This window comes from Pogoniulus pusillus, chromosome 17 (assembly GCF_015220805.1).
Source record: "Pogoniulus pusillus isolate bPogPus1 chromosome 17, bPogPus1.pri, whole genome shotgun sequence".
Taxonomy (NCBI): domain Eukaryota; kingdom Metazoa; phylum Chordata; class Aves; order Piciformes; family Lybiidae; genus Pogoniulus; species Pogoniulus pusillus.
The window spans coordinates 6,588,133-6,614,828 of NC_087280.1; the positions used below are offsets into that span (position 1 = coordinate 6,588,133).

Sequence of the window (26,696 nt, forward strand, 5' to 3'; positions counted from 1 at the left end):
AAAAGCCAAATTAAAATCAAGCAGTACCTTTAAAACTCATCTGCAAGCATGGTGAAGAGGCTTCTTTGATGGTGGATCTGAACATTCCTCTGAATCATCTTGCTATTTTTGTGTACTTGTGCATAGCACTGAGTTTTTGCTACAGCTTCCCTCCTCATTTCTCCGCATTTAGAGCTGCGAAAGGGATCACCTTTTCTGTTTCCCTAATCCAGACCCACAGGTACTGCGAATATTTGAATTTCACGTTTTAACACAGCAGGAAAAAAAAACAAACACTTGTGATTTTGTCCCTAAGTGGGGAATGAGCAAGGGACAGCAGGCGGCCAGGAGGGAGGCTGACAACCGCAACCCCCACGACGTAGCTTAACTCTCTCACACACTGCTTCAGCTCCCGTCAGGACCAGGCCGAGCCACCTCTTAACACTCTTGACTGAAAACTGCCACTCGAGACAATACCTCGCCAGAGCCATACCCTAAGTATGCGATCCGAGTGGAATCCACAGCTCGGAAAGGCCTTAAGCACATTTCCTCTCCCAGCGAGACGTGCTGCAGTCGCTACTGACACAGGCCTCGGCAAGCAGCATGTCGCCGGCGCCCACACGGCCATGCTGCACCGTTGCTGCCTGCCACAAGATGGCCGCCGCAACGTCTGCAGCCGCTGCTCGAGCCACGCTGCCATTGGCTGGCTCAGAACGCCTCGTCCCGCCGCCAGGCGCTCCGCCACGCTGATTGGCCCGTGCCCGGAAGCAGGCTCCGGCGGCAGAGACGAGGGTTAGGCGAATTCGCGCCCCTGAGGGGCCCGCCGAGATGGCGGCCGGAGGGCAGCTGCTGACATGGTGAGTGCGCTCCCCCCTCTGCCGCTAATCTAGCGGGGCGTGTGTGAAGGGCGGGGGGCCCCGCGGGAAAACCGCACCGCTCAGCGCGCCGGGCGGGTGTCGGCTTCCGCATGCGCCGGGCGGGAGCGGGGTGGGCCTGAGCTCCCGCTCCCGCCTGACTGGCCCGCGCCCGTCCCGTCGCTGAGCGGGGGCGGAGCGGCGCGGCGCGGCTCCCTGTTTGTCGTGGCCTCGGTGGAGGGGAGCAATGAGGAGTCGGTTGTGTTTGTTCTGGGGCAAGGCTGACTGGCGTTTGATGTCTGCTCAGACCGAAGGAAGGAGGCAGCAGTGCACATCCGCGGTGTGCGTTTAGGGCAGTGACAGTGTTCTCGGTTTTAATGCGAAAAGCCATACAGTGAAGTAGTTGGTTTTGAGCCTAGAGAGGTGAGTTCGTTTTGAATTAGTTTATTTGCGAGGAAGGCAAAAATAAATCTTTCCTCGTGCTTGTCAGAATGTTTTGGAAAGATCTAGGTTGTATAAAGCCTGTGTGCTGAAAAGGATAGATCGCAAATTAAAAACTTGTGTGAAAGTAAAATGCCTCATTTCTGGAGAATTAAGAAAGTCTGGTTTGTCTCAAAATTCCAGTGAGTTCAACCCTATGCTTGGCTCTAAGAGACACCTGAAAGCATATGACCGTCACCGTTTTTCTTGCCATATCTGAAGTTTATTGCCTGTATTAAGTTGTTCTGTTTGAACTGTGAGGAGCGTTTTCCTGCTGGGAAGAAGAGGGTTTCCATTAGTACATCTCTAACTTCTACAAAGAAGGAATGTGGAAGCGCTGCTTAGATAACCTTTTTTGGTGAATGAATCCATTATGTTGTTTCCCAGACATAGATGTGGCCTTTCATTCTTTATTTTTTTTTACTGTAACATTGTTTGACTTTGGGTTTTGTGGTGTCTGTTTGTTTGGTTTTGTTTTTCAATCAGGGATTCGTCACCAAGAAATGGCAGTGAGGTATTTTTCTCACGTGAAGTTTATGACAAATACTCGTTGGCTCCAAGCTTTCCAGACCTATGGTATTTATCAAACAGGTATATTCTGTTGTTCTGTGCTGTTTGTCATCATGCTGTTAATACATGCTCTTGCTGTCTGGAGGGAAATCTGCAGGTTATCTGGCATGCAAGGATGCATTACTGACTCTGGTCCAGCACTTGGTCTGTGCGTTGTCTGTCATGAAACCTCAGGAAGACAGAAGAGTGTGGGTTGGTCCGTCCTGTGTTTTGGGGGGTGGGGTTATAGTTTCAGTTTTTTGAGGTGGGCTTTGGGTTATTTTTTGGGGGTGGTGCTTTTGTGTGTGTGTGTGTTTTCTCTTACATACTCAAGAGGGATGAAGTTTGACCCACACTCTTAGCTGGTCACAGTAAGAATCCTGTAAGCCATGAAGGAGACCTAATTATTTTTAGAAATATTTTCCTGTCTGTTCATGCCTTCCCACTTTGTAGGAGGCTGATGATAGTATACGTTGGCATCCTTTTTACCTGTATCTTTGGAAGTATCTACTGGAGAGCAGCCCTGTGGAGAGGAATCTGAGAGTCCTGGTGACTTGTTACCACAAGTTACCCGTGGGAGAGAAATGTGTCCTTGTGGCCAAAGTGGCCAATGGAATCCTGGGGTGTATTAAGCAGAGTGTGTCTAGCACATCAAGGGAAGGTCTCCTTCCCCTCTGCTTTGCCCTGGTGAGAACCCCTCCTTGAGTACTGCTTTTGGTTTTGGGCTCTCCGGTTTAAGAGGGTCAGAGATCTGTGGTAGAAGGTCCAGCAGAGGGCTACGAGGATGGTTAGAGGACTGGAGCACTGCATTATGAGGAAACGCTGAGGGACCTGGGGCTTTTTAGTGTGGAAAAGGGAAGACTGAGAGGGGATTTCATAAATGTTTATCTGAGGGCTGGGGGCCAGGAGGGGGTGGGACAGGCTCTTCTCACTTGCTCTCTGGGATAGGACAAGGAGCAATGGACGGAAGCTGTGGCACAGGAGGTACCACCTCAACACAGGGGAGAACCTCTTTACTGTAAGGGTCACATAGCATTGGAACAGGCTGCCCAGAGAGGTTGTGGAGTCTCCTCTGGAGACTTTCAAGGCCCATCTGGATGCGTTCCTCTGTGACCTGATCTAGATTGTGGTCCTGCTCTGGCAGGGGGGATGGACTCAATGATCTCTTTGGGTCCCTTCCGACCCCTGTGTTTTGGAGGAAGGGAATTAATGTGGTCGAGTCAGGAATGTATATAAAAATGGAATTACTTTATTTTCCTGGAAACCCGACCCCAAAATTATATACAGAAATTAATTTAGTTTTAATTAGCAGATTCAGTTTGAGAAGATCTTACAAAGATATCATAGACAAATTTGACTGTTTTGGAAGTCAGGAGTTGGAAAAGACTAAGCTGCTAAACATAGCATTCCCCACTTAATAATCATGCTGAGCCAAAAGTTTACTCACAGGTGATTCAGGCTGTCTGAGAGAAAGGGTGATCCAGATGCTTGTCCCCTCTCTCTCCCGAGGTTTGTTAAGGCCTATCAAGCTGCATAAAGGGGGTGCTTATGGTGGGAAGCCGTCCAAAGCAGGGACAGTCCTGTCCCTCAGGAGCTTGTCCTTCGGAGCGCCAGGGGACTCTTTCTGCAGCAACTATCCAGGCGGGGAAGAACTGTAAGGTGGGCACCCCAAGGCGGGAAGTCCCCCAATGTTTATACCTTTCCTAGACAAAGGGTCGAGTTAGCACTTCGTAGGTGCGAAGATAACAGCCAATCACCAGCCCAATTCCAGTGCAGGCATCTGCACGGGGGACCCCTCACACCGGAAGGGCCCTTTGCACCCCCCCTTCACGCCTGCAGGGCAGGGGGAGAGGGGGAAACAGGGGGTTTGCGCCTTTTCCTCTCCCATTCAAACCACAGAGGGAGAGACATTTTGGGGTGTGCAGTACTCCAGGACACCCTGACATCCTGTGAAGTAGCTAACGCTGTTTGCATAGATCCAGCAGTGACTTAGGTTCAGTGGAGGTGCAGTGAATTCCATGAGTACGGAAGAAACTGTACAGCCTGTTGGCTGTAGGATGGAAAATGCTGTTATCTCAGCACAGGTGGTACAGGTAGTGGTGTTTGTTCAGTTTTTGATGTCCATTTTTATTTCCTTAATTTGAGGAAGGAGAATTAATATATGATTCATATAGTAAAAGTGTGGCTCGTGCTTCTGTATTTTAAAAGGTGGACTGTAGTTAGACTATTGGACGTTTTAAGAAGTTGCCGAGAAGATAGGGAGCTGCAAGTGGCAAGTATCTCTTGGTGGATGAACATTTACACAGTAGAGAATGTGCATGGGAGACCAAGGTAGCTATTGTCTTCTAAGGAAGAAGTTCAGCCAGTGGAGAAATAATTTGTTCTGGAGAAGAATGACTGTATTTTTATGATGTATTATCAAGAAAAACACATTGGAGGGGATTAGTGTCTGTGTCACATGACTTTGTATTCCCCATCTTTAGCTAGAGAAGGTTTTTCTGGTTCATCTCTGTTGGAGCCATTTGCCTGGAACTGGCATAGATGAGCAGGGTCCTCACAGCTTGCTAATGGGTACACCAGATATTACTGTGTGATTTCTCCTTTAAATGATGTAAGAAAAGGGTTTCTGAGGCAGACCTGACTGCACTCAAGAGTGGCATTGTGTGCAGTTGTGTATAGTGGAAGTGAGTTTAAAGCCAGAAGAGAGATTGCAACTAGAAGGCAGAAAATAATGAAACTGTTGCACAGCCACAGTCAAGAGGTGGAGAAATGGAACCTGTTGGGGCAAATGTGAAAGCAAAAGCTAGAGGAAATTCGTCAGATTTTATATTGGGATTTTTTCTATTTACTGAAGTGTGTGTTCTCTCACCATAGAAGCCGTGAAGGCAGGTTGGTGATAAAATGAAGGGCAAAAATTTAAGCCGTCAGCTCAAATAAAGTATAATGGTGTAAATGTGGACAGAAAAGCTCTGTCAGATTATTTTGGTTTGCACCCTGATGAAGACTGTGACAGCACTGCGTGCTGAAATGATCTTGATGTGCTGCCATTTCATTCAGTGCTGAATATAGCCAGTTTAAGCTGCTAGAATTTCTTGATGTTCCTACATTGGCATATCTGAGTCAGCATCTTGTGGCTGCTGCAGCTTAATTAAATTTGCCAGTTTGTGCTGTGAGGATGGACACATTCTCATATTCAGAGAGACAGCTGTGAAGTATTATTAAGAACTATGGACGTGATACTGCTGGGTCTGAATAACACTTGAGATGTTTTTTACTGCTGAAATCGTATCTTAAAAATATGTTTTTTTCCAAGATCAGCAGTTAATGTTCATTTTGCTAATCTTAGATTTGTTCTCTCTTAAGAATGTTTGTTTTAAACAGCATGGCTAAGATGGCCTTCATGGCCTCCAACAACTGGAATTATTTTAAGAACCAGTTTTATAATGTTTTTTTTTTCTTTGTTGTTGTTATGGTAGCTACACCCGTTGCCCAAGTAAGCCTGCTTTTTGGCAACTGATTTCACCATTGTTTAGAGACGGAAACTCTTGATTAATGTACTGTTTTCAGGATTCTTTCATTGAAACCTGGAATTTCTATTGTTACAATTAAGTAGTTTTAGTTTATTTGTTTTATAGTGAGAGAAAGGCTTTTCTAGTTAAGCCTTTCTCCTTTACTTTGCACTCAGATCTAACTCATTAGTCAGCTTCTGAACACCAGCCTTCTTTTCATTAATAATAATTTCCAGAACAAAGAATCAGTGTTTCATATTTAGAGGGTCACCTGAATATTGAGTATACAGATAGATACATAAACCACCAACTAAACAGCAGCAATTTTGTTTTCTTTGTATTTTTAAACCAGTGGCAAACCTGCTGGTTGTATTAAAGGTGAAGTTTTAGAATAAGAAAATTTCTGTGACATAGGCCAGGAATTGGAATAGGACAATTTCCCACTTGCTTTGCTTTTTGGTAGATTTGGAGTTCAGTCTTGCAGGACTGCCTTTAATAATTCTGACAAGTAGTAGTATTTATGTGGGAAATGTAGGTTCTTTTCACTTGGTATTTTTCTTTCAGAGAGGCAAAGAAAAATGCAGAGGTATTGGCAAACTCTTCAGAAAACAGACAGAATTGTGGCATGCAAGCTTCAGATCTAGATGAGGTGGGAGCCAAAAGCACAACTGATGATCATCCTTTTCCAGAACCTAGAGTCCCCTATCCATTTACCTCTTGTCTGACTAAGAAGGAGCAGGAAACATATTTACATCTGATGACTAAGTTCTCAAAGAAAGGAAGCCATTTTCAAGTTAATGCAGCAAATCAAAGAGAATTATTTACATATCTGGTAAGTGTGCATGTGAGTACATATAACATCAGGGGAGTCATACAATTTTTTTGTTACAAAGAGTTAAGGAAAATGTAGTAAAACTATCGTGATTTCCTTTTAACATAGCCTTATGCATGGTAAAGGTTTAAAGTATTCAGGATAATGTTTTGAATATGAACTGAAAGTGTATTTGGTTATTTCATTGAAAGTGGTTGGGATTTTTGTCAAGTTTTAGTTTTTGATAGTAGTCTAAGCAACTGACACTAAGTGTAAATCTTTGGTACTTGAACAGATATACACCTACCTCCAAAGACCTGCATTTTTTAATGAGAGGGAAGTTAAGAGTTGATCTTATAGTGATTTTTAGCATTTCATAATGGCATAGCAGTCCTGTATAATGTTAGGAGATGGCAGCACCCTTTATGGGAACTTTATCCGTTAGCATGTGAGAGGCCTGTGTGTTGACCTTCTGTGCTTCACACTAGCTGCTTAGTCCTAGCAATGTTGGTTAAATAGCAAAAGTCTGCGTCTCACATTGTTTGAAAGTGTCATTTGAAGTTGAAACTTATATAGTGTGATTAATCAGCAGATGTTTTTGAAACAGTGCGTTTGGTTTCCCATTCTTCCTTGTTAATGCCAGTTCCTTTATTTTATGCTGTAAGAATGTGTGTGTTGTTCCCAAGCAAATCAGCACCTACTGTGTTGTTGTTACTTAAAATTTAATTGCTTGTGAAGTTAGAGCCTAGATGTCTTTGTGGCTCTGTAATGTAAGCTTGCCTCAACAATGTCATGTAACCTTTGTTTTTACAAACCACCAGAGTACAATCAGGGAAATCTTGCTGTTTGTTGCAGGTGTGTGTATTTGGGGATTTGGGTTGTTTTTTTTTAAGGGAATGGTGCTTGCAAAAGGTACTTTTTTAAATTAAGTGAAACTCTGAACATATGCAAAGACTTGCCAAATTGAGCAGCAAGTGGAATCTGGGCCCTCCTTTATACCATCACCTGTACTATGTCTCTGGAGATTTTGTTGGTTACCAGCCACTCTTCCAGGGTTCCATTCTTTCTTACTTTTCCCTCAGCAAATGAAAGAAGTAGTAAACAAGGAAATTGCAGAATTCATGAAATTTGCCCAAAATGCTGCTAAAATCTGTGCCCATGATTATGATGCCATCTCTGAGGATGCACTACGTTACACTGAGGTAATTACCAACCAAGTGTTTAATTCCTTCTTTTCTCAGATAATAATACTGAAATCATGATGGAGATACGTAGGCACTACTCATGGGATCTGAAGTTCCCTGAACTTCTGCTGATTCCATGTTGGGATGAGACATGAGAAGTCTCCCCTTCCTCTTTGTTGTGCAGCATAGCTTGGCTCTCAATTTGCTGTAGTCGATAACATGTAAGTGAAGTTACTGAATATAGTATTGTATATAGATTTCCTCATCAATTAAGTAAATGATCCTTCTATCTTTAGGAAGGGAGAAAATGCATTTTAAATGTGCATTGACATTAATAAGCATTAATACACTAATGGACAGAATGTTAAGCTTTGCTCCACAATAGCGTGTTAGAAAGTCACTTTAATCAGAGGTTGCTCAAGCTTTAATCTTAGTTATCTGCAAGTTCATGCTGTGTTAAATATTCACTTTGAGGATTCTAAAATCAAACACGAATGCAACTTGATCTATTGTTCTTGGTTTAATAGCACATTTCAGGAAAAGAACTCCAGATAGAGGTTCATTAAACTCCCATCAGTGGGTTGACTGCTCTTGCTCGTTTCCTGTGTAATGTCTTGCCTGACTTGAAATGCCCTACTTCTATACTTTCTGTAAAAATTTCAGTCTTTTCTGAAGTGCCACATCACTTTCTTTCATAGAATAAAACAGAAAAATAAATGTGTTTACTAGAGTGTAATTCAGAAGGATTGCTTCTGTTTCACCGTAATACTTTATATTACATGCTTTTTCATGCCCAAAATAAATTTCTTCTCACACATATTGAACAAAAAAACCTTTAACTTAAAAAAAAAAAATGAAGCTGAATGTAGCTCTGTATAATTTGTATTGGCATTAGTATCAGGTTGGATATTTCATTAAATCAATTTTCATTTAACTGGGTCTTCCCAGTCCTCTCTTTTGCTGGGGAGAGATCATCAGATGATAGAGCAACTGCTATAATTGAGCTAAGCATAGACAAGGTATATGCAAATGCAACTTACTTGCAGAAAAAATGTTATTGAATTAAATTCTTACAAAAGATACAAATGAATAAACTATCTTTTCCTTTTCTATTAGGAATTATTATGTGCTTGCATTGGATATGTGCAGAAGTATCCTGAGTTTTACACACTTCAGGAGATCATGAGTATCATGGGAGGAAAGTTTCATACACAGCTGACCTTTAAGCTGGAAAAAAATCTTCTCGTAATGGTACTATCTTGTGTATTGTTTTGGTGTTATTTTCAAATAAGCAGAGTTATATCTGTATTGTCTTAGGCAAGGATTCAGGCTTTTTACAAGTATTGTTCAGTTAGGTGTTATAATTAATAGAATTATTAATGAAAACAATAATTAATTTGTTTTGGTAGGAAGGCTGTTAACACCCTTCACTGTGTGCTTGCAGTAAAAATGTTACCGTCATAGCGTACTTTGGTAATATAACACTGCCTTCATAGTCCACCTGCATAATTTCTTAGTATTTTTCGTTATAAGAAGTGCAAAGTTGGGTCAGCATGATTTCAGCTAAAGCTATTTTCTGATACTGTTTGGCTTCTTCAAGGGTACAGCAAGACGTGGTAGAACAGATTTCCCTGCCATGCCTGTTCAACTGCCCACAGACTATCAAACTGTTACATCTGTGATAACTCCAGAAAAAAAAGCTGCTGTTATGCACGATGTGAGTAATTTTTTTGTGATTTTTAAAGCCTACTTTGTAGAGAAGAGCAATTTGGTCCTTTTCATGTGGTAGCATTGTTTCATTTTTCTTTTTTTTTTCCCTAATCTTGCACATCATGTAGCATAGGAGCATATATTGTATATATGTTTGTGTAGTGTTTCATTTATAGTGACCTAGTGTCTCTTGAAGAGGCTTCTTCTGTTCCCTCACTGAAACCTTAGAGAGGTCCTTAAATTGGAACATGCTGTCTGTCAAAACTAAGTAGAACTTTTTATTTGAGTGTTGTTTCTTTCAGACTTTGTGGTTTTTAAATTGGCCTCTGTGCATATACATGCATGTGAATGCCTGCAGATATAAAGGCTTCTGATTTAAGAAGGAAGTCCTGAGGGTAAGAAAAAATACTTTAGACTGGCAGGTTTTCTGAGAAGTCAATTAGATTAGCTTGCTCTGGACATTTCTTTTACTAAACAACTAAATTCCAGTTAGGAGTTGAACAATACTTAGATTCCATTCCACTTTACTGTGAAATTTCTGATGTTTCAGTTTGTGTTCTTCCACAGAGAAAAGTGAGTGTTTGATTCTGAGAAATTAGGTTTTGTGCCTGTTTATTTAATTTGTTATCCAGTAATTTAAGGTATTTGTTCATGTGCCAAAACCCAAACTTCGAACGCAGGCATTGTGATTGCAAAGACACTTTTGCTTAAGAAAGTAGCACAGGTGACACAGGAGAATGATAATGTGCCCCAAGAGATGTTACAGCTATAAGCAGAGACTATTTCTGATGCTGTCTCAAGCGGCAGAAAAAAGAACATAGCTAGATTTATCTTATTTCTCTCTCATGATCCTTGGTGCTTCTGGGCTTCTGTTATCTTCTTTGTCCTTCATGTTCTCATCCCACGTAATGAGCATTGCCAACCTTCTCTCTTCATCAAGACCTGCAATTGTAATGATTCTGAATTTGTATTCTTTAGTTTTTTACATTTCTTTTAAGATTCGTCATATGTAATCTGTATTCAAACAGCTGTGCAGTTACAATGATACTTTAATGTTAGATGTTTTTGTTGTGCTGCTTTAACTTGTAAGATCTGTAATATTTTTGAGTGAATCTGTTTGGGTGGGTGTTTGTTTTTTTTCTTCTTCTGCAGTGCATTCCCATATTTCACAATCATCCAAATTCCTATTCAGTCTGGTAATACTAATTAACAGGAATGGATGAAAGATACAAGTTAAGAATATATGCTTTCTCATATAACAAGGCAGGTGCATATTATTAAACCAAAACCCTTCAGGAGAACCTTCTGCTTTGTTTGATTCTGAAGCCTGGTGATGCAGTGGCATTTGTTCTTTGATGGAGCAGGAATTGGCATAATAATCCATGTTTGTTGGGATTTGGAGTTTTTCCTACGAATTTAAATTCAGCTTTGTATTTAAAAAAATAACATTCAAAATTTACTTTTTATTCTGTTTAGGATATTAGTTCCGATTCAAATGCAGAAAAGCTTGCTTTGAAATATGGTCCTCAAGTTGTTTTAAGTAATCAGTCATTATTTACTTTGCTGAACAATCATGGACTAAACTACAAGGAGCAATGGGAAATCCCAGTTTGCATAAAAAAGATCCCTGTTTCAGGTATGGTATGTTTTTGTTATAAGAATTACTTTTTTGTCCTTCAAAACCCTTATATAGCCTCATAAGCCTTTGTGATCTGACTGAAGAGCAGGAAATTAGAAAATCCAGTAAAGCCAACTGTAGGAATGTAGTCTGATTTAGCTCACACAATAATAGAATGATTTAACTTTGGGTTTAGTTAAAAAAGAAAGAAGCTAAGGTTAATGAAAATCATAGTTGTAATTATAAGCTCAGGGGATTTTTTACCTTTTCTGAAGAAGCAGTACTCTGGATTGCAGCTATAAAAAATAGTTTATTCTAAGTACTTACATGTTTTTAATTTAAAGAATCAAAGGAAGTAATAAAAACTTTACTTATTTAGTTCACATATCTTAAAGGACAAAAATCTGAAGCAAATAGTTTTCAGCTGTCATCTGTTAAGAATTCAGACCTTGGTGTTATAAAGAAAGATGTTTGTTTAATCCAAGTTGTTGCTAAAAGTGAACCTAAAAAAATCCATTGCTATAGTTGGTCCTCTTTTAAAGGAGGAGAGCTGATAGCAAGGTCATTTCATAGTTTCCTACGCCTTGTTCCACCTTGTTACTCAGAATAGTAACAACCTCTAGAGGTATCACCATTAACATTGAATTTGGACATAACAGCGATTTTCCACTTGGGGGGGGGGATATAAAAACCATGTCAGTTAAATGCCCTTTTGCTTTTTCAAAACTGTAAGCTCTGCTTCTTGGGAAGAACACCACTGCATGAACCTGTTAGAATTGTCAAATAAGCTAAAAAAGGGGGATTCTGAAGTTTTATGAAAAAGACAAAGTGTACACACATATTCTGGAATTAAAAAGACCTATCTGCATCATAGAATAATGAATGTCATAGAGATCACTCTTCTCCATTACAATAAATGCTTTTGTATATGCTGATTCACTCATCTGAATGCTATACTTCAGTTGTCCAGTACTCCCATTAGTAATCTGAATAGAGATTACATACTCAGATTTCATTGGAATAGCTAAATTCCAATTTTGCTGCCTTTCTTTATAGTACACTAGGAGGTGTGTCGTGGTGAGTATAATGGTTGTCTTGAAACATCAATGTTGTGTGTATTTCATGCAAACTATTATAGCAGACTTGTGGGTAGTAGTAAAGGAGTTGTTAAGTATCTGCAAATCTTAGAAATTCTGTAGTTTTTTGCATGAGTATGTGTTATTTGTAAATATAGGCCTGACTTCTTTTATGTCAGCTTTGGAGTTTTAAAACTTATTGTTTAAATCCAAAGTTAACACCTAAAGAGCATTCAGAATATGTTAGCAATATGTACTGTTTCTTGAAGGGTTTCTCCTCTCCTTCCTTTTTTATCTTCCCTATTACCCACCTCTTGCGTTAATTTAACATTTTTCCCCCTAAAACAGTGGTAGTTTGTTCACCATGTGCTTTGACTTTCTGTGTAACATTGGGTAGGACATCACACTTATTTTTGGCTGAATCTATGAATGATTCATACATAAGTGGGTTAAGGTGTAAACAAAAGAGTAGGGCAGTAGAACCTGGGCATAATGACTGCTAAGAACTATGAATTGCAGCCATTGCTTTTGGGCTATGAGACCTTTTTTTAGGTTCTTCAAAGGCAGAATAAAGATCTTTGTGGAAAACAGAATACATCTGATGACATAATGCAGTATAAGGAATGACAAATTGTAAATTCTTATCTTTCTATTTAGATCTGCATTTAAAATATGGTCAACTGTTAATACATTGTGTACTGCTGCTGCAGGATCCTAGTAATTCACACTGTATCTGGACAGACTTTTATTTCTTGTTGTTACTGAAAGAGAATTATTTTCAGTTCTTCTAGTGTAAATATAGAGTGGATTTGATCATAATTGGAAGTTGTAAGATTTCTTACTTGAATTATGCAGCAATCTTTTTTCCTTTCACTTCATATGTACTCAAGTCTCTTTCTGTTCTTGAAAAGGTAGAGAACCAGCTAAAGTGGTTTATGTCGATTCACCTCTGCTGAGAAAGGAAATGACAGTAAGAGAGAGGAACCAAATCTTCCATGAAATTCCGATGGACTTCCTAGCAACCAAAACATCTTATGTTTCAATTTCTCATGTATCGATGGACAAACCAGCTGAGGACAACTTGTTTCAGTGGGATGTATGTAACCTCAACTCTTCTTAAAAACAAACACCACCAAACCCCTATGTTATGATTCCTAAGTTACTCATTCTATGACAATCAAGGAAAATTTAGATTTCCTGTTTTCTACTGCTGAGTTATGGACCCCGTGTTTCAGAATTGCTGTTTTCTTTAAACATTTTTATTACACTGGCATCTCAGCTTTAATGTTCACTTCAATAGAATGTATTCTCATTGTTTATCTAAGCAAGGATAGTTGTATGGACTTCATTTCTTCACCAGCTCCGAGGACTTGAGATACCCTGTGTTAAACATAGCAAACTGTTTTATTTCAATTACAACACTAAATGCAACTTTCCCAACAGTCGAAATATGGATAGCAAAACATTTTTCATGTTTTCCTTCAATTTGACAGTGTCTTTTCTGTGATTTACACATTCTATTACTTGAGTTGTTTTATTTCTATTATTTTCATATTACTGTTTTTTCCTCCCTGTGTTTAGATGTCTTCTGATACGTACCAGCACAGGAAGATTCCTCTTCCAGATGACATGGATGTGGACTTTGATGATGATGTTACAGAACTGGAAACTTTTGGAGCAACTGTCAAACTCTCAAGAACTTCTAAAACAGAAAGTACTTTTCCTACAGCTAGTAACACTGCTAAAGTTCTCTCATGTGGCCTGAAAACAGGGAAAAAAAATACATCTACCCTAAACAGCTATGATGAAGAAGGAAAAAACACCATTTCTGAGCAAAGAACTTCAGCATGTGCCACTATGCAGCTTTCATCATTAGATAGCATTCTGTGCATCAACTCTGAAGAAATCTCATCTCATGAAAGTTTTAGTTCAGAGGAGGTAGGACTGAACAAAGCACAGCATGTAATGACTGAAAAAGTACTGGCCAGTGAGACAAAATTAAATACTCTATCTAATGTTGCTAGTGACAAAAAGGAGCCTGCACAAAACAGTGGGACTTGCATGTCTTTATGCAATAGTGACACGGATGAAGAGCGTTTGATAATTGATACAGAATTTGAAAGCACTGGTTGTTGCAAAACACCTGTACCACACACTGTTCCTCATACTCCGGCAGAGACTGCCAAATCGCCTTCCCCCACCCAGAATACATTATCAGGTATGACAGATTGCTCAGATGTCATGGATCAGGGCAAAAATGCCTCCAGAAAGCCCAAAAGAAAGTTGTCCAAACAGTTTGATCCTGTTGGACAGATTTTAAAAATGCAAAAGGAACTTCTTAAGTCACCCTCCCCAAAAGCCCACGAGCAGCCAGTGGTGAGCTGCAATAGTTCTAATGCTACATCTCAGTCTCGAAAACCATTGATGACCTCCAGCACAGAAACTCTGCCAGCCCCTGCCTCAAATCTCAACAGTTCATCTAGAAATACCTGGACTTCGCTTTTTCAGGGAGTGCCGAAGAGTAAGTAGTTCTGCTGATTGCATAAGGAGTAAAATTATGAACTTTGGGTAAAATTTAGCAGAAAAACATTTTAACTCCTTCATCTGAAGAGTATCCTGATAGTACCTCTGTTATGTTTATTCAAAGATGTGACTTTTTGATATTTTTTTTTTTTAATCCAGTCTGTATATGAGAATTAATGTCTTTGTCTGTATTTTTTTTTAATAAATAAGTGATTTGTGCCTAATGAGACAGTTTTTTCACCCCAAAATCTGAGGAAATTAGCTAGATCCAATTAAAAATGAGAAAATAAAAAATGAACCTGTTGCAGGATCATAAAGCTAATTAGTTAATGATCAAGACTATACAAACTTGTAATTTTCTGCTTGCTATATTTTCAACAGGAAAGCTGTCAAATGAACTTCAGATGCTTGAAGAAGACCCTTCAGAGTATAAAGCACCTCACGATGGCAACCTTGTCTATAAGCTATTCAGTCTGAATGACCTCTTGTTACTTGTGCGTTGTAGTGTGCAAAAAGTGAAGTCATTGCCACAAAAAAATAAAAAGAAAAAACCCTCCAAGGTACAGATTTTGCTATTAGCTTTTTCCTTTTGTTTTTCAAACAGTTATGCTCAACTTGCACCTCTAGGATTCTCAGTTTTGCATGGCATTTGGGGTTTTGCTCAGCCAACTAGCACACACTCTACAGTATGTGTCTTCTCCAAGAGAGGGAAGAATAACTTGTCATTTCTTTAAACCTATTTGATTAGGTGATAAGCAAGTGTGATTCTTCATTTTTTTACTGCAGCTACATTACAGTAATATGCATAGGTAATTGGAGTCATGTAAACTAATGTCATTTTGAACTGTTCTTAAAAGTTAATGCAGTAATTATGTTTTTGGCCCAAGGCTTTGAGAATGTTCATGATTGCAAATACTTTCAAGCAGTATTCAACTGTTCTGTTATGCCTAGTTAAGCAGAGAAATGGGAGATAGAATGAACAACAGAGGAAACATTTAAAGAAAGAAAGAGATCTTATTTGTTCTGCTTGAGAAGTGTATGGTATACATGTTAGCAAATTATTTGTCTTAAGAAATAAAATGCTTTAAATGCATGTGTAGTCCAGATACTCCTTTTAACATTAGAAGAAAGACAGCTTATTCTGGAATTCTCAGTAATTATTTTTATATAGAATCTCCCTCCCCAGAAAATCAGAGTTATGGTACACAGGCATTTTGTGAGGTGTGTATGCTTCATTGAAGTGAAAACAAGTCTTTGTAACTTTGATTACTTGCCAAAACTCAATGCTCAGAACCTTATTTTGGAGGAATACTGAGTCTTTGTTATTGATCCACTGCTTATACCTGTGAATAAATGCTTAGTCTGTTAATCAGAAACTGAGCACTGATGGTTATTTTTTTCCTTAATTCTTGCTGAAATGTAAACTGATTCATCGGCGAGAAGAGGCTTTTAATTTCTCTGTCAGTGGCCGCACGCAAAGGTTAGCCTCTGATTTTAACTGGAAATCCAGACATTAGATTCTGATTTCAAGTGAGATTCCAACAAGGGAAATAAATGGCAGGCTTCCAGTAATAATAAGCAAAAAAAAAGACGTATTTTTTTCTTTAATTCCCGCAGAGGGCAGTAGAGCACAGAAATAGGAACTTCAGTTTAGTTGCCTGCAAGGCCTGAATTTGCTCTCTGTAGAAGGCGCTGCCCAGAGCTTGTCGTGGGGCCTTTACTGAATGTGAAAATGCAGAGAGAACCTGTGACATCTTTTTCTTTCTTCGCTGCTGCTGGAAGGCTATGGTTATTATCAAGTGAAAAATGCAGTCCAGTTGTGGGCATTTTTTGAATAGTGAGTGCTGATTATTTTATTTTTTTTCTTTTATAGCACATTCCAATATTCCTGTTGCCAAAATTAGAATACCAGGTCTATTACGGTGTTGAAGCTCTTACTGAAAGCGAAGTCTGTCAGTTATGGACAGAGAGTTTGTTGCATTCTGAATCCATATTTTATGTTGGTAAGTTCACTTGGTTTTTTTGGGTTTTTTTTGCATAAGGATCACATGTGTTTGAATATACCTAGAATAACAGAAGATAAATATTTATTAAAAGCCTATTTCTCGTGCCCTTACTTTTAACTTTGGAATTTTACTTTTTATTTAAAAAAGTACTTCTGTCTAAAAAATCTGTTGCATTCCAAATGGGGATATTTCAGCTTAGGTTTTAGATGAAGATATTACTGGATGCTATTCAAGAGCTGCATTTATTTGCCTTTCAAACAAAAATGTATCTATAAGTGCACATTTAGCTCTCTGAAGGTATTAATTGTAATGACTTAAAGTGCTTTTTCTTTTGGGTTCTTGGTGGTGTAATACCACATGTATTATCACAGGCATGGTAAAAAACATTTCTTGATTAAATGTGAGCTATAAATTTATCTTAGCATTTTGTGGAATCATTTTAAATTAATATATTATTACATACCAAAATATAAGATGAACAGAGGATCAGGAACAAGATACTGATTCATTCACCTTTGAGCTTGAAGTCTCAGAGATAAATCAGATATTGCTTACTATGAGAATAGGAAATGTTCCTCATATTTCTACACTGATAATACATAGACAAATGAAATACAAGAGAATGAGGAAAACCAAACAAGGTAGGGCTAAACCAAGTTCTGTTGTTTAGAAATAAGAAAAATTGCATACTTTGAAAACAGTGTACATGTGTCTCATTTCTAAGGTACTGGAAATAATGTTCTGACTTTATAGAAGTGCAGTTATTTAACATAAGGAAAATGCATAACACAAGTTAATTGAAATTTTTTTTCTGTAGCTGGTATATTCCTCAGGAGTTCTAAGCACTACATCATCTTACTTAAGTACATTTTCCATGCTTTCCATTGTCCATATCTAACTAATCCGTGACAATTTTCCAACATGCGATATGACTTGAAACATCCCTGTCAAAGGAATAGTCTTTGATACTCCTTGTCCTGTATCATGCAGAAGATGATGGAAACAGGAGATAATGTAGTAGAGTCTAGTAATTAGTAACATACATTCAGTCACAGTGAAGCAGGAAACTACAGATCTCGTTTAAAAGAGGTGACGAATGTAATGCAGAGAAAAAGAGAGTAAGACAGGGATAAAAAGCATGGAAATGTTAGCAGAAAGATACCTTACTTGTAAAGGCCATTTATCCAAACTCACAAGCACACAAGGAATGCAGTTGTCAAGGAAAGTTTCACTAAAGTGTCCTGTGTGCTGTGTTTTCATACAATGGCATTTTAAATGTCAGAAAAGTTAGAAGTGAAAAAGATGCATATGGAGTATGTGGCCATATTATTTTAACAACCCTTTTTTATTATTGAGAGCTTTCTGATACCAATTATCTTGTGATTAATAAGGTCTTAAAAAGGAAAATCAGCAACAAAAGGGTTAAGCAAAATGCACTTCAGAATATGTTTGGCACTCGCTATGGAGTGAGTGCAATCCTGTTTGTATGGTGAATTAATGTTCTGCAGTGGGGACTGCCTCACTCTCTTGTGGTAGAACAAATTCTCTGTGTTTTTATGGTTGTTATGGCAGCAGTTGCAGTGTGGTTGCCTAACCTTTCCATTTGTGCATTGGATTACACCTTTGATGTTGGCAGCTCATCTCAGAGATGCTGAGTTTTCTCCTAATTTTTATATACGACTTTACATCCTCGTGTAGAATTAGAATGTTTGCGTGAAATCTAATGGATTTGAGGTAATAGCTTTGCCAGTTTCTTCTATGTTTACTGTCTATATTTAATAGAAATTATATTTCTAATTTTAAAAGCAATGTTTGCTGTGGTTCCTGCCTGCAAAAAAATCCTCATAAAGAGATGACTATGCACACAGAACTCCATTTCAAATTATATCTTACTGTACATACTGAAGTATTTCTGTTTGTTTGTTTGTTTTCTAACAAGCAGAACAGCATGCTGAATTACACTGAAATTTAGCCCCCTTTAGAAAATGTTGTTAACATTTTCATAACGTATCCAGAGTCACAAGCAATGTGAGGAAATACCAAAAACATAGAGAGGTCCAGTCTGTGTATGAAGAGAACAAGCTGAAGAAGTGTATATCTATCTAATGTCCCATCAGTTACAGGATACTTTACATATGTCTTGGGCAAAAGTTGGCAGAGAGCTGATGTAGCCAACACCCATTTTATTGAGGCTTTCAGGGGTGTAGAAGAAAGCAGGCTGCATGCTGCGTCTCCCTCCCATATGTCGTTTCCTCAGTGTCTGCTTTGTAGATACCTGCTATAGTTGTGAAATGGGCATGAAGCCCTAGGCTGGCAGGCTTCAGTGACCGAGCCACCAACATACTCTCTCTTTCATGTGCTTGAGTGAAAACATTGCTGTGATTGAGAAATGCTGGTTATTCCGGTGATGTTTGTCAGCTCTTGAATGCACCTTTCCAGAGTCCAAAGGTGTTTTTTGTGCTGTGAAGAAGTACAGAATTACTGTAGGCTGTCACTATTGTGCACAGTGAATTAATACTCACAATATGTAGGGCAGGTTCTCTCCCTTCACTATTAAAAAAATAAATTTGCTACAAACAGGGACTTGAAGTCTCAGCATGTAACCACGTGAAAAATTGTGATACTGCCAGAATATGTGATTTAGTCAGGTGGGCAAACTGGGGACTGCAGATTTTTCGTAATGCCAGGTTAAGAAGACATACTGGGAAATAATCAATTTATGAAAGACCCCCTAAACCAGAAGATTTGAACATCTGGCAGATCTCAGCATTAAATTGCTTAGGAGTTTTTAGCTCTTGAAAAAGTTAATTCATTGTCTCAACAGTCTTTTGTATTGCCAAATGAGCAGGGATACTACAAAGTTCTTTGGACCTTGGTCAGTGCCCCCTAGTTGGCTAGCATTGTTCTTCAGTGTTGTATCATGCTGTGTGGCTGAAGGAGGAAGAATCTCATAGCTCAGGACTGTGACTCAGAAGTGCTGCTAGCTTAAGAGATGAGAAGGAAAACCGAAGCATAGCTGTGGCCTCTTGCAGAATGGGCAAGGTGTGAGATTAAGTTGCATTTTTTACTTTGTATGTTCACAAAGAAGTGATTGTTTGCACAAAGCCAAGATACTATAATCAAACAAACTCAGTAGCAGAGCATTTTGCGCAGTTGCTGATTTAAGTCCCCTTGCTACTCAGATAGGAAATCCTGCATCCACAAAAGGAGTAATCTCTGGTGTATTTCCCAAATAAGATACTTGTATTTGATTCAGTCAGTAAATAAAGTTGTGATAAACTTCACTGTTTAGTAGGAACCTTTTACCCTGACCATTATTAATTTATTTGCAAATGGAAAATGGATTTGAAAGAAGTACTTACTGTATGGGTAACTTACTGAATGTCCAGTGCTCTCAATCAGACACTTTTTAAATGTAAGGACTGTAAATTGTATCTTTCCAGGTGAGGGAAGAGAAAAAGATCAATCAAGAGATGATCAAGAGTTACGTAATCCTCAGACAATTGAGTAACACAGTTCTTTCTGTAACATACCAGAATAGAAAACCAAGTATAATAAACTCAGAAGTAAACTTTTTATTAGAGATTAGTACTTACAGTGTGTCCAGTGAGGAAGCATAGTGATAAGGGCCAAAAGAACTTCAGAGGATAGAAACTTCTATGGTTAAGTCCTTGCAGAATGGGGTGGTATACCCTAGACATCACTAAGATGCAGGATTTGCTGGAATCACAGACATCTCCCTGATTTAGAAAGACAAGTCAAATATGGGTGGCTGTACATGAAGCAGCTATACATTTTACTTCCTGCTGCTGTGCAACATTGATAAGTACCTTTCTCTGTCCTATGCTGGAAAAGAACATCATATTTTGTAGAATGCATTATGTCTGCAAATGATGCTATTTTCATTTGTTGTCTTTTTAGTGTATTAATTAAAGGAATGTTTTTCAGGACATATTGATGCTTTTACATCAAAGCTGATTATGCTAGAAAAGATTTCTGCAGAAACTTTTAGAGAGAAACTTGGATTGATTAAGTGAGTATTTTTAGTATTTTTTTAGCAATGACTTTGAAGCCCTAAGAAGCCTTGCAAGATACTACTTCTGTTTTTTTTCCCATTTTTTTGTAGGCCTGCAAATTCATTAAATATACTTCATAACATTTTGAAGAAAGTGTCTGAGTAAGTGTTCCATTCTTGTCATCTTACTTCTTCTGTAGAATGCTTGTCTTCTCTTTGATTTTTCTTTCTTCAGATACATAAAATACTTTACAGATTCTTTTAAGTCTAGCATAACATAATGCAGTACTGTGTCAAAATGTTTTTAGGATTATGGGTTTTGTATGAATTACAGAATACACTAAGAACTTGGGTTTTACGAGTCACTTAAGAAAGGAGTCTGGACATTTCTGAGCACAAGAGTGACTTGAAATATGTGTGTAGGATATTTACAATTTGGACTTCACTTAATTTGAGAAATAATACTTTTTGTTCCCTTCTACTCAGCTTGACTTAAAACAGCATATGCCTTTCTCTTGCTCCTCCTCCTTTATTTAAATACTTCAAGGACTTCACTGTGCAAGTGTCCTTTAACTGAAGCAGGTTACACTGTGTGAAGCATATTAATTTGAATTACAGAAGAGTTTTCCCACACTTTGTAATTTCTGTAGCTTTGAGATCTGTGGCTGAGACTTTTGATACAGACAATTGGTTGACATTTATTTCCCTGAAACCCTTTTTAAAGCACCTCTGTTCTTTGTGTCCCTGTCCATATATGCATTATACTTTGTAAGGCGCTGGTTAAAGAATTAGTTTGACAAATATGGATGGTTTTCAGTGTATGCTTAAATGCTTTGTTCAATATGATGCCAGTCTGTACAGTGATGAGAAATAAAAACTTTATTAATACCTTACACATGAATTAGTGGGGATTTATTGATGCAATTTAATTAATGCTTTTTTGTCCACAGTCAATCAAGCAAGGGCTGATTAAAGCTGTTTTGGTTTTCCATTAAGAACCTAGTAGCTGCCCCAATCAAGTGAAACAGCAAAACCATTTAAATACTTTTCACTCTGAACTTTATCTTTTTAGTTTGCAGGAAGGCTCTTACCTGTTGACTCATGCTGCAGGAGATTCATCAGTTGCAATCTACAAGAGTTCTCTTGACAAGACAACAAGAGCATCATATAATTTACATAAAGCTCATTGTGATCTGCCTACTGTACCTGCTACTCTTTCAGTTCCGTGGGTGCCACTAGATCCCAGCCTCCCTTTGCCGTATCACATGAATCATGGAAGAGTTCCATGTACATTTCCACCTGCACCACAGGAAACAATGTTGAAACAGAAGGTGAGTGTCACACTTGATGGAAAAGCAGATTAGCAGTTCTGAAATAATGTTTCAGTCCCTTGGATATATAGATGGCATGTTTATCTCTTATCTTTGAACTTCAGAAGAGAGTAGAGTTTTGGATCCACTACCAGGAACAGGAATGGCTTTTCCTTGAAAAACGCTTCAGAAGAGATTTAGCTTACCAAGTTTTAAGCATTACAGTATGGCAAAACAATATTTAAGATCACTGTGCACTTAAGAGGGCAATGGAATGCTCTGATGCATCTGCACACCAAGATGAGCCTCTGAGATTGTAGAGTTGTCATTTTCTCTCAAATTACTGAAGAAGTAAAGAGTGATTGCTGCAACTTTAGGTGGATAAAATCAGGTGAGAGGAATTCTACTGTCAGAGTGTAATCCACTGAGCTCTGGCTGCAGTTCTCTCTGATACCTCCAGTGTTCTGTTTGAAGTTTATTAAAATATATTTTATTTCCCATTTGGTGGCAAAGTGCTTTAAAAAATGTTTTGCATCTTTAGTATGAGCTACCAATACTTTTATAGGTTAAAAAGAATGTAGTGTTTGGCTTCATTGACAGCTTTGTGGTTTACAGGGTTACAGTACAGCTGAAACAGATGTTTGTGTTGATAAGGATTGTCTTAGTTTTACCACTATGATGGTACTTTTTGTTAATGTACCTCTGTTTCAGGAAGGAGCTTTTAATCTGTCTTCCTGCTTTTTCAGTCCTACCTTGGTCTCCATTTATCCTTCTCATTCTCACAGATCTCAGTTTGTTGGCCAGTTTTAGGATAAACTGACGTGTCTTGGAAGTCTAAGATGTTAAATTCAAACCGGCTTAGTGAAAGTAAGTAGCCAGGTAGAAGAGAGGGATCCAGCTCAGTGTGTCCTCTGTGGAGACAGCAATGAACACTCAACTGTCATATTTGATCCTCAAAATCTTATGCAAATGAGAAATTATAAGCAAATCATACACATAAAAAATAAGAGCTTTTACATTACTAGGTGTGGGATACTTATATGGCAAGCAGAAATATAAGCAACATGAATCTGCTGACATTTTTAAACACTTCACTCAGTCCCCTCATACCACTCTTCAAAATCTTTCGTGTCATAATTTACTCCTCTGTGATTTCAGATGCTAGGGTGGAGCATCTTGGATCTGTCCTTGATTATCATTTTAAACAAAACTCATGTAGGCTTAACAGTGGCCCTCTACAGCAAAAATAAGGTTTCTTTTTGCCTTTAAAGTGTGGTAGCTCCAGCTGCTGTTGATCACCCATCTCTGGTTGCTCTGAAGTGCTTCACCTCTGAGGAAACTTGAATTGCAATTCAGGTGGATTGTCTGACATACAGGAACTTAAATCCTCATTGCTATGCTGTTCCCTGCACAGTGAAGCTTTTGTAGCAGTGTACGTGCCATCCTGCTTCTAAAATTAGAGTGATGTGGAGTTTTGTGAGAGGCACATATACTTTAGGGGCATGGGAGTACCTTAACTTAGGAAAACAATTTCTATCATGAACATAAACACAAAAGTGTGTGAATGACTTGCTCCTTTTCACTGAAACTAAACAGCCTTACACATTTATATTCTGTGTTTCTTCAGAGCACAACTAAATCTGAAGAAATAAAATGTTTTAGGTGTTTGGATGAAATCTTCCTTCCAGAGGTCATTAGGATAAATAAAAATGTAGCCTAAAAGTCACTGACATGGGGGGGGAGGGGATTGCCAGAGTTACTGTTTTAAATAGAGTAGAATTGCTTTTGAGAAGAATTAAACATCTAATAGAAATTCTGCAGCAATTTTTTAGGCACACAGACTACTTGGTGATTTATGCTGGTGATGGAAGTAATGCATGATGCATTGGAAATGTATTGAAGTAATGTATAATGCTTTGGAAACTTCCTGAGAATCTCACTCTCAGTTTTGATGCTCTCAAGAGGCAGTAAAATACTGGAAGAATTTCAAGAGTCATTTTTTTTCAGCATAGATCTACGTATCTGTGTAAAAGCCATGTGCTAACTACCTCTAGCTTAGTGGACTCTGGGATGCTTTTTAGGCCCAGTTACATGTTTTAGCTATGTCTTGACTTGGTGTGAGGATAGAGTTGTGCATCAGTTCCTCATTCATTTTGCACTTTGGTTTCTGCCAGAGGGAAGTCAAGGCACACATGCAAGAGAAAGGCAGGACTGGTTAGATCTCATTGGTGTCAGAGACCAGCTGTGCCTGTTGCCTTGTCCAGATGTGACCTCTGATTCTGGCTGGAAAAAAAGAAAGCAGAAGGCAGTTCTCTGACAATAGTTATAGGCAATAGTTATGGGGTGGTTTTGTTGGGGGTTTTTTTTATTGTTTGTTTGATTGTATTAATACAGATTTAAGATTATTAATTCTAGTTGTTTGTTTGCTTCTCTCTCTCCATACCTGTCCAGATGACTGAAGTCAAAGGAAAATCGGACACACCCTGTAAGGGAAAGCCAGTAGCTATGGAAACAAAAAGCAATCCAGCTAAACCTGTTAGAAATGAAGGTGTGGCAACAAAGAAGTTGAAGAATTACTACAAACAAAGGATGTTGAAGAAAAGGTGGAAAACGAAGTGCAACAAAAAACAACTGAAGTAGGAGTAGCTGAGCCATGATGTGTTAAGAAGGAAAGATCTGAGGTGTTTTTGCACATTTTGAAGGGGCCAGAATTAGTTGGTAGGGGAAGTCACTCCATAGCTGAAACATTCTATAAGCCTTTAACTCTTTCTGACCTCAGTGGACACATTTCAAGTTAATAATTCAAATTCATCCTGAGTTAAAAAGAATGTGTGTCTGCTGCTGAGGTTAGGAAAGAACAGCGTCTTCTGTTGGTCTCATGGGTTTTGTAGTAAGACTCCAGCTTGAAGAATGAAACAGTGGTTGACAGCAATATCTGAGATCATAACAAGGAAAAAGACTTTTTGAGCTTCTTAATTCTTCTGAATCACTACATATTTTTATTCTGACATATTTTACAATTACCTTTTACTTTGTGTAGTGCACTTATGGAGTACAACTTGTATTTAATTAATTTAACACACAGTGTCTACCAGTTTTTATACTACTTATGAAAACACTTTTTAGGATGGTGTGATAGATGAAGTTTGGGGATTAAAACCTGTGTTTATTTGAATAATATGTGTGATAAGTTTGTACTAGAAGTCTTATGAATACAGCTTAACAGTTAAAATACATATTTTTATGTTTGCCCAAAATGATTTCCAGAAATTGTTTGACTTCTGGCATGTCTTCAAAAAATATTATTGCAGTTCTGTACTGTATTACTGAGCAGCTACAGTCTTAAGTCTCGTATCAGATTGCACACTGATAGGCAGTAGTGCTTACCTGAGCTACTAATGTTGGCCTGGAGGAACAAATGATAGGATCAAGGCCTTAGTCATCATTCCTAAAATCCAACCAGACTATGCAGTATATTGGCAGTTTTATTGAAAATCGGAGCTGCAGTGACAGAGTGAAGGTAGAAAAGAGAACATTTACTGTCTGTGAAAAGGCCAACAGTTTGATGGCATGTTGTTTCCTAGTGAACATGAGTTCTGTGGAAAAATTTAAAGTGGTTTTGAGTGTTAGTATACAGACATGTTCTGTGATGTTTGTAAGTAGCATGCGTGCTTGTGAGGGAAGATTTCCCTGCTGTACAGCTATCCTGTTCTTTCAGTGTTCCATCAAACAGAGCTTTAGCAGAAACAATCCTTGAACTGGAGGCTTGAAAATTATATTCTCTATCATCAGTTTTGTTTCATGTTTTTTGGATTTCTGCTTGTATTCTCCTTTAAGAGTATTGTTTTTAGAAGAGCATGTGAATTCTTGAAAGCTACAGTGAGTCCAACAAAATCTTTCCTATTTTTGACTTTTAAACAACACAACTATTTTAAAATGTCTGAGCTAAGTTTTTTTGTGATTGAAGTTCTGGAGAGCTGTTTGTGTGCATGTTTAAACTGCTAACACAAACAAACTGACAAGTTCAAAGATGTTCTTCCTGGTCCTTAGTTTGAAATCACCAGCTACACAGATCAAGCATTCTTCTGCTTGCTGAGGCTTGGCATGTCACATTTTAACGTCATGGAAGTAAAAATAAAACATTTAAAGTAATTACTGGGATACCTGTTAAAAAATCCTGAAATCAATTATTTTTTTAAAGTAGGCTTAAACAGTGAATTGTGAAATAGAAAGCATTTTCTGATGTTTTATTCCCACTTTTAGATATATTTATAGTATTTATCAGTTTGTGTTTTTCACCACTGCTTTCTTTAGCTCGAGTAATATGCTAACGACAAGTTTAATTCCTGTAGAGTTGTTTCGAATTACAGAGTACTGACTATCCATTTAGTGGCCTCTCATTGGCCTCTCATAATAGGAATATTTTAGCTGTGAGTCATTTTTGCCAGATAACAAACTCTATGTGTGGGGATTCCGAATAGTTTTTGGTTTGTATGCGTTTGGTTTTTTTGCAGGCACATAAGGAATTCAGTTTTGTATGTTAGTAGTGTATCTTCATTCCTAAAAGACTTCCTCTTAATAGTATACTTCTATATTGTATTCCTCATGATAGTATACTAATTACAGTATTGTACATAGAATGGTTTAGGTTAGAAGTGACTTCAAAGATCAGTTCCACCCCCCCCCCCCCAACCTCCCACTAAACAGGTCACTGAAGACCTCATCCAACCTGGTAAGCTTTAGTTAAGGACTCTGTTTAGGTAAGGAATCTGGAGTTCGTATGCAACACATGAGATGGCCTTTTAATCCGCTGTTATATGTGATGTTCCTCTTTTGGATTAAGTGAGACTGAAGTGTATTATTTTGTTTATATATCTTTGTCAGGAGTAGCAAAGCATAGTCATCTTAGATGCAAATATAAACCAAGGTTCTGTTTAAAGGAGTTTGATAAGAAGAAAAGGGATAGCACATTTATTTCAAACTGTAACATCTGAAATTTGAAGCAGCAAAGTACGTCTGAAAATAATTGCTTAAAAGTATTTCAGTAAAGCAATAAAATGTGCTGGATATTA

General features: G+C 38.3%; 1 protein-coding gene and 1 long non-coding RNA gene across 6 annotated transcripts in view; one reads left to right on the plus strand and one right to left on the minus strand.

The window, feature by feature from the left end:
- The window catches only part of LOC135182881 (uncharacterized), a 14,406-nt gene extending 13,453 nt beyond the window's left edge, over positions 1-953 (minus strand). The window contains exon 1 of the long non-coding RNA XR_010305331.1: positions 473-953. This is a non-coding gene — a long non-coding RNA (uncharacterized LOC135182881). The remainder of the gene's footprint in view (positions 1-472) is intronic.
- Positions 761-26,696, plus strand: ICE2 (interactor of little elongation complex ELL subunit 2). Of its 5 annotated transcripts, none has more exons than XM_064157430.1 (15): positions 761-836; positions 1,800-1,904; positions 6,061-6,203; positions 7,265-7,384; positions 8,483-8,617; positions 8,967-9,083; positions 10,553-10,712; positions 12,682-12,866; positions 13,352-14,291; positions 14,675-14,853; positions 16,167-16,296; positions 20,248-20,332; positions 20,426-20,476; positions 21,387-21,645; positions 24,076-25,550. In XM_064157430.1, exons 2-15 carry the CDS (start codon positions 1,817-1,819, stop codon positions 24,262-24,264), a joined length of 2,781 nt encoding a protein of 926 aa, XP_064013500.1. In that variant the 5' UTR covers positions 761-836; positions 1,800-1,816; the 3' UTR covers positions 24,265-25,550. The 5 variants fall into 5 exon arrangements, with proteins under 5 accessions (XP_064013500.1, XP_064013503.1, XP_064013499.1 ...); XM_064157429.1 differs by having other exon boundaries at positions 767-836; positions 5,936-6,203; XM_064157428.1 differs by lacking the exon at positions 761-836 and adding an exon at positions 1,287-1,456 and having other exon boundaries at positions 5,936-6,203; positions 24,076-26,696.

Excerpts from the sequence above, each read along its gene's own strand:
- ICE2 (XM_064157428.1), top strand. The coding sequence starts at position 1,407 with ATGCCTCATTTCTGGAGAATTAAGAAAGTCTGGTTTGTCTCAAAATTC. Across the intron at positions 6,204-7,264 it reads GAGAATTATTTACATATCTG|CAAATGAAAGAAGTAGTAAA; the intron begins GTAAGTGTGCAT and ends CTTTTCCCTCAG. Across the intron at positions 16,297-20,247 it reads TGAATCCATATTTTATGTTG|GACATATTGATGCTTTTACA; the intron begins GTAAGTTCACTT and ends AATGTTTTTCAG.